Here is a 12,901-nt window from a genome sequence, read left to right as displayed (position 1 = left end):
TTATTAAAAACTGACCCACAGAAATTAACAAAAGAATTAATTTAAGTGTTGATCCATCACGAAAGTGCACCCTGCGCAACCAGGTGGGAAACAGCAAAATGATGTTCAATGCAGTATAGCTATGCTGTACATGAGGTGAACACATTTTAATCACAAGTGCTTCATTTTACTTAAGAAAGTTAAAATTAAATTGATGAAATGGTAATTTAACTGAAGAAACATGGAAATAGGTACTGTGCATTATTTTATGAATGTTGTGGAGCTCAAAGTGTTACATTCAGATTCCACGATTGTTACTGTGATTAATGAGTTTAGATTGGCTATCAAAGCATTGACTGTGATAAGGAAGTCTTTTGCCCATGGTGGTTTGAATTAATAAATGAGTCTGCATCCCAAGTATTGAGACATTATTGTGTAGTACCATTCCCAAAAGCCATTTCAAACATTATTGTTTACAATCGCATGTCAGAAGCTGTGGCCTACAGAGAAGAAATTCAATGGGAATATCAAGACAGCTTTAGAGGATATAAGGTAAGCAAGCATCTACTTGGTCATATAGGGTAGAATCAAGGGCAGTTTGCTGTAATTTACCTTGGTGGTTCATCCAGCGTAGCCCTCCACATGCAACCTTCCACAAACAACAACTTTTGTGGTTAGTTTGTTCGACACAGTAATGTGTCATTGCAGGAAGTTCTCTTTTCTAATGTAACAATTTTTAAAGAGGGGAAAAACTGCAGTAGCAGATAAGGAGCATATAGTCGTCTACAATAAGCAGTTATGAGTCAAAGGACATGATAGAGAATCTGTAGCTAAAAAGGGAATGAGGCAGGGTTGTAGCCTATTTCCCATGTGATTCAATCTGTAGATCAAGCAATCTGTGATGGAAATAAAGACAAAATGGAAAGGGAATTAAATTTCTGGGAGAGGAAATAAGAACTTGAGGTATGATGATGACACTGTAATTCTATCAAGAGATGGCAAATTAGTCGTTAAATGGAATGGACAGTGTCTTGAAAACAGCCTATAAGGTGATACTAAGGGAATTAAACTAGGAAATGAGACACTAATGGAATGTTGCCAAATTAAATCATGAGAGGCTGTGGGAATTAGGTTCTGAAATGAGTCACTAAATTAGTAGGTGAGTATTGCATTTGAGGAGCAAAATAACTGATAAGGGTGCAAGTGAGGAGGATATAAAATGCAGACTGGCAATAGCAAGTAAAGCATTTCTGGAAAAAAGAGGAATTTGTTAACCTTTAATATCAGTTTAACTGTTAGCTAGTCTTTTCCAAAGGTATTTGTGTGGGATGGATGAGAATAGAAGATTTTACAATGTGAAGCTACAGAAGCATGCTGAAGATTAAATGGGAAATTCAAATAACAAAGAGATACTGAATGCTATTGTTGAAAAATTGAAATACACTGCACAACTTAACAAAAGGAAGGGATCTCTCTGCAGGGCACATTTTGAGACATCAAAGAACTATCAGTTTGGTAATGGAGAGAGAGAGAGAGAGAGAGAGAGAGAGAGAGAGAGAGAGAGAGAGAGAGAGAGAGTCTAATGAGCAATATATCAGGTATGAGGACAAAATAAAATCGAGATCAGTCCAATAACCACTGCCAGCTAGATGAGGATAGGTATTAAAAACTTAAGGATTTGTAATGCATTTTGACTACCCTAAAAAGTATTTCATTAGGTTGTGGTACATGCACCTTAAACCTTTCAGTTTTGGCAATGGGTTATAATGTGGAAAAACAGCGTTCCTGTCTGATGCAGCAGAACTGGTATGTGTAATGAACACTGCCATCATCTCCTCCTTACCATCAGAAGACAAATTAAAATTGAGTGGTGATGAAGATTTATAAACCAGTAAACCCCCAATTCTTTAAAGAATGAAATTCCCATGTACAAAATGCCTGATGATTTTACAAATGAGTTAAATATTTGCATTTATCAAGTAAGCAAGAAAAATTTAGGAAAGGTTTGAAATTATGCTTAAAGTTTGCTGGAAGCCACTAGGTGTTCTCATTATGAAAAACTGGATGAATACAAACTGAGTAATTTGCACTCCATTTTATACAAAAGTTAGTTTTTCATGCATCTAAATGCTTACGATGTCATATCTCTTCAACTATATGTTGTATGTTGTACATTAATATTTTTTGCAAGTACATTCAGTGGTATATGTGTATACTATCTGCAAACTGTGGTGTGAAGAGAGTTAGTAGTAAAGAAGTAACAAATTAAAACACCATGCCTGATGCTGGAGTCTGACTGCATGAACAGCGAAAGTGTAGCAAGCAATAAAATTTTTTCCTTTTGTAATTTTGTGGGGGGTGTCAGTGAGAAAAAGTTTTGAAAAGGTAAGAAAATATGTGAAAGTTGGTTGCAAATCATTAAGCATTCTCACATTACCTCGAAACAAACAGTTTCTAACTGTACTACTTGTCTTATTATGTTAAACTTTAACATAATATTATGCCTCTTAATGATTAGATTAGGAGAGTATTTTAACTTTTTAAATTCAGTCAATAATTATGAGAAATACTGAAAATCGTATTTTTGTTGCTGTTATGCTGCAACTGGCACTAGGTTCTGGGATAGTGTTTCAGTAATACAAATGCCCTGATAATAGACTTTTTTGTTACCTTTGAAATAAGCAACAGCCAATCCACACTGTGTCTTGAATGTAGCTTTCTTCACTTGTAAGTATGATTTGATTGCTGCGTCATATTGCTGTAGCTGTACCAAAACCCTTCCATAATTGGCAAAAACTATGTCTCGCTTTTCATCACCTTCCTCAGATTCAAGCAGCTGCAAAGCCTTACAAAATGCAGCAGCTGCAGTCCCGTACAACTGCTGTCTTTCCATCAGCAGACCAAGCATATTAAGTGCACATGCATCTTTTGGTATCACACCTATAAAAAAAGAAAGATTTTTTTTTAGGTCAAGTGTAGTAGTTGTTGAGGAACCAAATTTTTCTGAAGAGGTTCTACAATTAAAACCAAATACAATTCTTACAACACCCTTCTGTATCCTGAAAATACTGTCCCTGTAAGTTGAGTTTCACCAAAACAGGTTCCCAAGCTTATTAATGAATGGGAAGATGCAGAATAAACCAGTTTCTTCATTTATACATCATCTCCTACTAGATGAACTAAGATGCTGTATTAATTATAGGCTTGAGAAATGACTTGCATTATATTTCACTCATTTTCATGCACATTACTTCAAGATCTTATAAAATTGGTAGTGGAATGTTTCCTTCCATTATATTGATATCATAAAATTGGTAATTTTTTATACAGAAGGCTTTGGATTGCTGTATCATAAAGGTTAAATAACGTGTTTGTATTGTTAGCACTGTCAGAAACAGTATTGTATCGTTTTGTGGTATAAACATGCACTGTATGTTGAAGTGCTAATGTTTTTCCGAGGAAAAGTGATGAATAAATTGGTAAATCTCTCAAAAAGTAAAGTATGATACCAAAATGAAGTGTTTTTTTAAGAAACTTGTGTTTCATGGTAATAGATTTTCGAATAAAGGGAAACACTGTGTTCAATTGGTGGCATGTGAAGTTACAGACAATGAAATACAGGCAAACTTGTCAGTATCTAGAGAAACACCCATAAGTGCTTCGAAGATTAAAATAAAACTTTGTGATACACAGTTTTCTCGAAACGAAAGTGATGTAAATGGTAGGATAGGTTATATTCTGATAGATTTACATGTTCTAACAAGGGTGTTAGGTGAATGTGTATGTTGTAAAATATGTGGAGGGCCAGTTAGTTTAAATGAAGACAGTGAGGTATCAAATGGACTAACCAGGAAAGTTATCATTAATTGTGCCAACTGTAAATATACTCATTCATTTTGGAATTCTGATAAGTGTAAAGATAATTATTTTTAAGTAAATGTTAGGTGGTTTTATGGATTGAGAGTGACTGGCAAAGGATACACTACAGCAGAAACAATGTATGCTTTGGTTAATATGCCACGTCCACCTTGTAAAATTGAGAAGTGTGCACAATTTATTGGAGCTGCTGTGGAACCTGTTGCATGTAAGTCAATGAAAGGGGCTACAAATGAAGCTGATGAAATAAATGATGGTATATTCAACATACCAGTTGCTTTTGATGGCACTTGGCAGAAGTGTGGCTACAGTTCTAAGAATTCTGTTGCTATGGTGACCAGTGTGGATACTGGAAAGGTAATAGATTTCCATATTTTAACCAAAAATTGTTATAAGTGTAAATCAGGGAATGAAGAAGGGCATATCTGTGACAGAAATAATGAAGGAACAAGAGGTGGTATGGAGGCCTCTGCAGCTATTGAAATTTTTAGTTGATCTGTGAACGAAAGGGGAGTGTGTTACACTAAGTTCTTAGGTGATGGAGACTCAAAAGCATATAACAGTGTAGCAGCCACTCAGCCTTATAGTGAGAAGATTATCACAAAACTGGAATGTGTTGGTCATGTCCAGAAGAGAATGGGCACCAGGTTGAGGAAGTTGAAACAAAGTTTGAGACACAAGAAACTTTCTGATGGTAACACCATAAGAGGCAGGCTGACAGACAAAATGATTGATGAACTACAGCAGTATTATGGGATGGCCATTAGAAATAATACTGAGGATTTGTTGAAACTGAAGCAGGCAGTACGGGCTACCTTCTTCCACCAACTGTCAACTGATGAAAAAGCAGTACACCACCTTTGCTCTCCTGGACCTGATTCATGGCGCAATTACCGCAATGCCCAGTACTCAAACAGTTCATACAGCCATAAACATTCCATCCCAGCAGCAGTCATGGATATCATAAAACCTATTTACAGAGACCTGGAAAATCCTGAAGTACTGAAGAAGTGTCTGCATGGTCAGACTCAAAGTCCCAATGTGTCAGTCACTAATCTTATATGGACTCGCTTACCAAAAAATGTTTTTGTTGGAATGAAGAGTGGAGGGTCAGTGATGCTGTTATTGCTTTTAACCTAGATAACCCTGACGTCCTTCTGGAAGGACGACGTAACTCACTGTTGAAATTATTTATTTTTGCGAATAACGCATTGTTGCAATGGACTGTGATGCATTGTTATATGAAGTAGGCAGAGTCAGTTGCGCGCTGCGACAATCAGTTTGACGCTGTCGTTCATAGTGAGTGAGAAACTGTGTCTTGAAAATAGGGCCGATTTTACCATGGACGAACTGACTGACCTTGTCATCGATGGGTATGTATATTTTCTTTCATATTGCGTCAATAATTCTGAAACTTGTCATGTAATATCTTAAAGAATTAACCTATATTATTTATGGGCTCGTATTACGATTGAAAGTTTCCGCCAGTTGTAATTCAAAAATGTTTTCAACCGTACTTCCAGAAGGACGTCAGGGTAATATGTTGTCATTTTGTATTCACAGAAAACGGTGTACACATATGGAACTTTTGGACATGTTAGAATCAAAAGATGAGGAAATACCTAATACTGGTGTGAATGTAACATTACACCCTCTTCTAAATTCAACTGATGACATAACAGATGAAGATTCGGGTGCTGAAGAAAATCCAAGTGTAGATAAATTACCCGTAAGGCAGCTCAATGCTACAGCGCTACATGACCTAAAAGAGAGGGGCGTGGAAGCAACAGGAACAATAAGAGGAAACAGAGTTAAGAATTGTACTCTATCATTTGTAGATAAAATGATAAAAGAAAATAGAGGATCATATGAAATTTGTTCTGACTCAGCATCAGGGATTTCCATTGTACGTTGGAATGACAGCAATGTTGTTACTGTAGCCACTAACTTTGACGGAGTGCAACCACTACGCTCTGTAGCAAGATTTTCCAGGGAACAAAGGAAAAGGATTAGTGTGCTTCAACCTAACTTATTACACTCCTACAATACTCATATGGGACGCATAGATCGAACTGACCAAAATGAATCCCTATATAGATGCTCTATAACAGGGAAAAAGTCGTATTTCCGGATCATTGATCATTTTACAGACATTGCACAGCAAAATGCCTGGGATCTTTACAAGCACAACAAATAACCCATAGATCATCTGACATTTCGTCATCGAATTGTCACTGCAATTCTTGAAAGTAACAAATGAGTCACTACCAGCAGAGGATATCCTAGTGAGAGGGCAAAACTACATTCTAGATTTGATGGGAGAGAACATTATGTTGCTGAATTACCAACGGACGAGATAACAAAAATGAAGAAGCAGCTGAAATGTCGAAGTTGCCACAAAAAAACTACTAATATGTGCGTAAAATGTGACGAACCACTTCATGTTTGTTGCTTTTTTGTCTTATCATACTAGTGCATAAAATATGTGTATAGGTTCTTTTCTTTGTTTTTTGTATTTATTAGCTGTTTTAGCCCATAATTCAAATTTATTTATGTTTATTTGAAAGTATAAAAACCAAAACAAGTTAATTGTGCAATGTCATATACTTTAAAAACATGATCCCTTATTGTCCTGACGTCCTTCTGGAAGGACGCCCATTTTTCGAAATACTAAATAAAAATAAATACTCAAAATTGTTTTTACTTTCTTCCTTACAACCTTGTGAATGAATGTAGATAAGATATAAATCAATTTTTGAAAAACAAATAATTCAGGACCATCTGGGTTAATGATGGCAACATTGGTAGGGTGAAAGTGCTACAGCATATGGGAATTAATCCTGGAGTAAACTGCATCAGAGAACGGATGAACAAGGTTTGCATTGATAAAGCAGAGTATGCAGTACAATTGGCCACTACTACAAAGTCCAGAAAGAAGAAAAGAAGAAAAAACTTGGAAAAAGAGCAAGAGGATGATATACAGTACAGTGCAGGATGCTTCTGAGTGACTAAAAATAAAAAAAAGTAAGCATAGATTAAATGAGTTACAGTCTCTTGAAACTTCAGAAGCCGTTCCTGAAAATTTACATTTTCTGTTGCATTTTTCCCTAAATCTCAGAAACGACTTCGAGTAGAGTATTCCAATTTTAAGGGAGTAATGATGTACCTATACTGCGTCTACTGAACTAAAAAAAGAACATGATATTATCTATAATTAAAATTATTCAGGATAATGTACAAAAAGGTACACAAAATGATAACCACGTAATTAAAAAATTGTACTTCCGAAAGCAGCGGATGAAATACAATTAATGTATTTCAGTAGTCTTAGAACATACATTTTAACGTCCTGTATAAGTTTCATGTCAATGGCTATAGTGGTTCCTGAAATACAGGGAAGCCCAATCACTAAATTTAACCTTGTCGGGATAGGGCATTACAGCTCCCCTTAAGGTTGTTACCAATAATCTCAAAAAGTTCTGGACTGTTTTGCTTCAAAATTTTACAGAATACACTAATAAATGTTCAGACATACGTAGGCTACATATTTTTAATGTATATAGTATATAAATAAATAGATACTACATAAAAAGGAGAGGTTTTTAGCAAAAATTTGAGGCGGTCTTGGCCGATTTACTTCAAATTTTTGCATGATAGTCTAACAATTGTTCAGAAAGACATAGGCTACATATTTTTTAATATATATGGTACATAAACATATATACCTAATACATAAAGGGGAAACATTAGTAAATATCTCTAATAGTTCTTAACCGACTTTTTTCCTACTTTCCACTACCACCAATAAACTTTGAGGCAGTCGCAGGCTACATGCTTTTCAAATATAAGTGGTATATAAATATTTTTGTAATACATAAAGGGGAAACATTGTTAGCAAAAATATTGATAAGTTATTGACCATTTTACTTCAAAGTGTTACACGATACTCTATTAACATTCAGACTGACATACTCTATTACTTAGGTTTTCTGTTAAAACACTGTGAAAAAGAAAACACTGTGCTCTCAAAATGCATGGTTTAATTTTCTTTCTCGCAGTCGGTTTTAACTCAGATATAAGGGCATTTAAATCATCAGACAAATTGTTTCTTGCACATATATTCTTTCTCATTATATATAATTTTAAACAAAAAATTGTACACACAACTATGTGCAGTTTTGTTTTCTTGCCAGCCAGGGTGGCCGAGCGGTTCTAGGCGCTTCTGTCTGAAATCGCGTAACAGCAACGGTCGCAGGTTCGAATCCTGCCTCAGGCATGGCTGTGTGTGATGTCCTTAGGTTAGTTAGGTTTAAGTAGCTCTAAGTTCTAGGGGACTGATGATCTCAGAAGTAAAGTTCCATAGTGCACAGAGCCATTTGAGCCATTTGTTTTCCTCATCACAATCAGTTTTAAGAGGAAAGAGGAATATATCTATGCCATATCAACTTATTAGAATACTCCTATGAAATTTGAATCATCCAAAACTTTGCTGTCCTACCCTTTCAAAGATTAAAACTATGCAAAAGGCTGCAGCTATGAAGTTTTCCACAACGGAGCCCTTTCATGAAAATTTCTCAGTTCACTTGCCATATAAAATTCCGATAAAATTCCAAGCTTTTGATGATACCCTTCGTCATTGCCATCAGAAACTAAAACTGACTGTCATGAACTGACAAGATTCCCTCTTTTATACTCACAGTTGTGAGATTAAGCATCTGAAGATGGTGTTCAGAAGGAACGGGTATTCCGTCCGTGACATTAGATCCATGCTGTTGCAAAAAAATTGGCATTCAAACAAGCCCAGAGGACAAATACATAGAATGGCTTCCATTCTATGGTGCAACAACTTGCAAGATAGTTAGAGCTCTAAAGAGGCAAGGATTCAGGCCAGTCTTCCAACCACCCAGAAAAATTAAAGAAATGTTGTAAATCGGCCTTGGATTGCCAGGAATTTATATCATTCCTTGAGAGTGTAACAAGAGTTATGTGAGCTAGCCTACAAGAATGGTTGCTGATTGTTGTGTTGAGCATCAGCATCACCTTAAAATATAGGCATTTGGGCAAATCAGCAGTGGCACAGCACAACCTGTTAAATAAGCACTAGATTTTGTTTGAGCAAACAAGGATATATGCTCACACATCAAACTATTGGGACTCTGTCATGAGAGAAATGTTGCAAAATAGCTTCAATAGAGACACCGGCCATGCACTTTTGCATTGCATGGGAGCACACACTTGACAAGGAAAAAACAAAGGAATTCTTCTTGCAATTCATCACTTGATGTGATGGATAGTGCTGCTACCAACACTAGATAGAGAGAGTGCGAGCAAAATCTATTATGCAGAGGGCACCCCCTCTGTATGTGCTATCATGAGTTAGTCCAGCCAATAAACCAGCCAACTGGATGCCATCCTTTGGGTAGAAAAGAGGGAACAGTCAGATTTAGTCCCTGATTACGATGATGTAGGGTATCATTGAAAGTTTGGAATTTTATTCAAATTTGACACGGCAAGGTACAAGGAATGCTGTAATTGAAGCTACTATCCTCAGAGATCCAACAACCGGAGAGGTCTCTCCAGTACATCTTATATTAATAATCACAACGGATTCACCCACTGATTGTAAGTGACTTCATTTCCTAATAGAGGTTTTGTTTGCAATAACAACAAAAAAAGGCTCAAGGTCACAGACAGAGGGGAAGAGGAGCTGGAGAGAGAGGTAAGGGGGAGAAAATGGACAGAGACAGAGGGAAGGAGGAGATAGACAGCAAGAGGGGGAGGAGGTGGAGTTGGACAAAGAAAGAGGGCGAGAGGAGCAAATTGACAGGGGGAGGGGGAGAGAAGGTTTAGCAATTGTGAAGAATTTGCTAGCAGAGAACGTAAATACCTTAGGAGTCAAGGAGACAACTCACTGAAAAGCCGAAGCATTGAATCATCGAGAGGCCCACACAAAATGTGTGTAACGTGGAGGCATAGTGTGTGTGTGTGTGTGTGTGTGTGTGTGTGTGTGTGTGTGTGTAGGCATCAAATTAATTTGAACCATCTCTTATCAGTAGACTGCACTGTTTTATTTGCTTTGACTGTAACACAGTTTCAACAAGTAGTGCAAAAACTCAATGCAGCAATTTAAAACTAATTACAGTATAATGAAACATTCACACTTAGTGTTCTGAAAAGGAAAACAATGAAGTTTAGTAAAGTCATTAGAACCAGCTGATTAATTCTTTTACTTAAAATGTGAGAACAAAAATGCTTTGGATTTTATTGGAAAATGTAGTAACATTTGAAAGTAAACCCTTAATGCACCAGAGCCTGCAAATCTATATCACCATGTACTATTAGTTTTAGTTGGGGATAATGAGTTATGGATTTTAAACGTGGAAAGAAACTGAGACCTGACCAAAAGCAGAAGGAAAATGGCATGTTTGGAGGAGTATGGGAGGACGATACAAGTCAACCCTTGAGCAGGCGCATCTCTGTATAAAGTGTGTCAATTACAACAAACAATGTCTTGTACCATTTCATTGTTGTTTTACAACTGCAAGCCCGTACCTGTTCTTCCATTATCGCTTCAGCTAACATGGTGGTAAGTTGTGTTGTGATACATCCAAGTGAGTCACGGTAAAGAAAATAGCCCAGATTCCAAGCTAGCAGCACTGTACCATAATAAGGCCGCTATCTATGAGATAACTAGTAATCAAATACGCAGTTGGCAGGGATCTCATGCAACTGCACTATTTAATGTTTTAACTGGCTCATTACTGTTCAGAAACACTTGTCTCTGGTAAAAGAGTGATATAATAAAAAGTTTATTTCATTATTGTTTAAGTAAACAGTGATTCTGCTCATATGTGTTTACCTTGGTAATATAAACACAGCTATTCTTGATCTACATACAAAGTGCAACACACACCTGCTTGAGGGTTAGGGAAAGATTTGATATTTAACCTCCATCTACAGAATTAGAAATGGAGCAAAAGTCAGATTAGACAAGGAAGAGACAGGAAATTGATCATGGTTTCTTCAGAGAAACAATTTAGTATTCACTTAAACAGAAGGCACAGAAATTTAAATCTGAATGTCTGGACATGACTTTGAAAGTTGCTTCTTGCAAATATCAGTTTAGTGCTATAACCACAGTGTCATTAGCTCAATAGAGAATGTTGTTGTTGTTGTGGTCTTCATTCAGTTCTGAGACTGCTTTGATGCAGCTCTCCATGCTACTCTATCCTGTGCAAGTTTCTTCATCTCCCAGTACCTACTGCAGCCTACATCCTTCTGAATCTGCTTAGTGTATTCATCTCTTGGTCTCCCTCTACGATTTTTACCCTCCACACTGCCCTCCAATACTAAATTGGTGATCCATCGATGTCTCAGAACATGTCCCACCAACCAATCCCTTCTTCTAGTCAAGTTGTGCCACAAGCTCCTCTTCTCCCCAATTCTATTCAATACCTCCTCATTAGTTATGTGATCTACCCATATAATCTTCAGCATTCTTCTGTAGCACAACATTTTGAAAGCTTCTATTCTCTTCTTGTCTAAACTATTTATCGTCCATGTTTCACTTCCATACATCGCTACACTCCATACAAATACTTTCAGAAACGACTTCCTGACATTTAAATCTATACTCGATGTTAACAAATTTTTCTTCTTCAGAAACGCTTTCCTTGCCATTGCCAGTCTACATTTTATATCCTCTCTACTTCGACCATCATCAGTTATTTTGCTCCCCGAGTAGCAAAACTCCTTTACTACTTTAAGTGTCTCATTTCCTAATCTAATTCCCTCAGCATCACCCGACTTAATTCGACTACATTCCTTTATCCTCGTTTTGCTTTTGTTGATGTTCATCTTATACCCTCCTTTCAAGACACTGTCCGTTCCGTTCAACTGCTCTTCCAAGTCCTTTGCTGTCTCTGACAGAATTACAATGTCATCGCCGAACCTCAAAAGTTTTTATTTCTTCTCCGTGGATTTTAATTCCTACTCCGAATTTTTCTTTTGTTTCCTTCACTGCTTGCTCAATATACAGATTGAATAACATCGGGGATAGGCTACAACCCTGTCTCACTCCCTTCCAAACCACTGCTTCCCTTTCATGCCCCTAAACTGTTATAACTGCCATCTGGTTTCTGTACAAATTGTAAATAGCCTTTTGCTGCCTGTATTTTACCCCTGCCACCTTCAGAATTTGAAAGAGAGTATTCCAGCCAACATTGTCAAAAGCTTTCTCTAAGTCTACAAATGCTAGAAACATAGGTTTGCCTTTCCTTAATCTAGCTTCTAAGATAAGTCGTAGGGTCAGTATTGCCTCACGTGTTCCAATATTTTTACAGAATCCAAACTGATCTTCCCCGAGGTCGGCTTCTACTAGTTTTTCCATTCGTCTGTAAAGAATTTGCGTTAGTATTTTGCAGCCGTGACTTATTAAACTGATGGTTCGGTAATTTTCACATCTGTCAACACGTGCTTTCTTTGGGATAGAAATTATTATATTCTTCTTGAAGTCTGAGGGTATTTCGCCTGTCTCATACATCTTGCTCACCAGATGGTAGAGTTTTGTTAGGACTGGCTCACCCAAGGCTGTCTGTAGTTCCAATGGAATGTTGTCTACTCCACGGGCCTTGTTTCGACTCAGGTCTTTCAGTGCTCTGTCAAACTATTCACGCAGTATCATATCTCCCATTTCATCTTCATCTGCATAGGGAATAATACAACAATACTGAAATACAAATAGTGTACTGTATAACAGCAGCATGTGGCTTCCATAAACTTTATGTTCTTATCTGCAACAAAACACTGTTCACTAAAGATGTGCACTTTAGGGAATTAGTTCACTGGTAATGTTCTGTTTGGGAACCATTCATTTTTAGTTCTTGCTGTTCCCCTTTAATCCAATTGTGAACGATACTTGGCCTTTATATAAATTTCCATAAAAAGTAACAAGTGTTACTTCTGCAAGAAAAATTGAGTACCTTACATAGACAGCATGTTTTCTTTGATTCCCTTAGTCAAATGCCTGCTCAGAAAGCATCGCATT

General features: G+C 36.9%; 1 protein-coding gene across 1 annotated transcript in view; it reads right to left on the bottom strand.

Annotated features, from left to right (window-relative positions):
• LOC124795353 (tetratricopeptide repeat protein 37) overlaps nt 1-12,901 on the bottom strand; it is a 169,672-nt gene that overhangs the window by 17,396 nt on the left and 139,375 nt on the right. The window contains exon 16 of the mRNA XM_047259345.1: nt 2,650-2,919. Within this exon, the coding sequence (XP_047115301.1) occupies nt 2,650-2,919 (270 nt within the window). The remainder of the gene's footprint in view (nt 1-2,649; nt 2,920-12,901) is intronic.

Source organism: Schistocerca piceifrons, chromosome 4 (genome assembly GCF_021461385.2).
Source record: "Schistocerca piceifrons isolate TAMUIC-IGC-003096 chromosome 4, iqSchPice1.1, whole genome shotgun sequence".
NCBI lineage: Eukaryota > Metazoa > Arthropoda > Insecta > Orthoptera > Acrididae > Schistocerca > Schistocerca piceifrons.
This window is presented reverse-complemented; position numbering and strand designations above follow the sequence as displayed.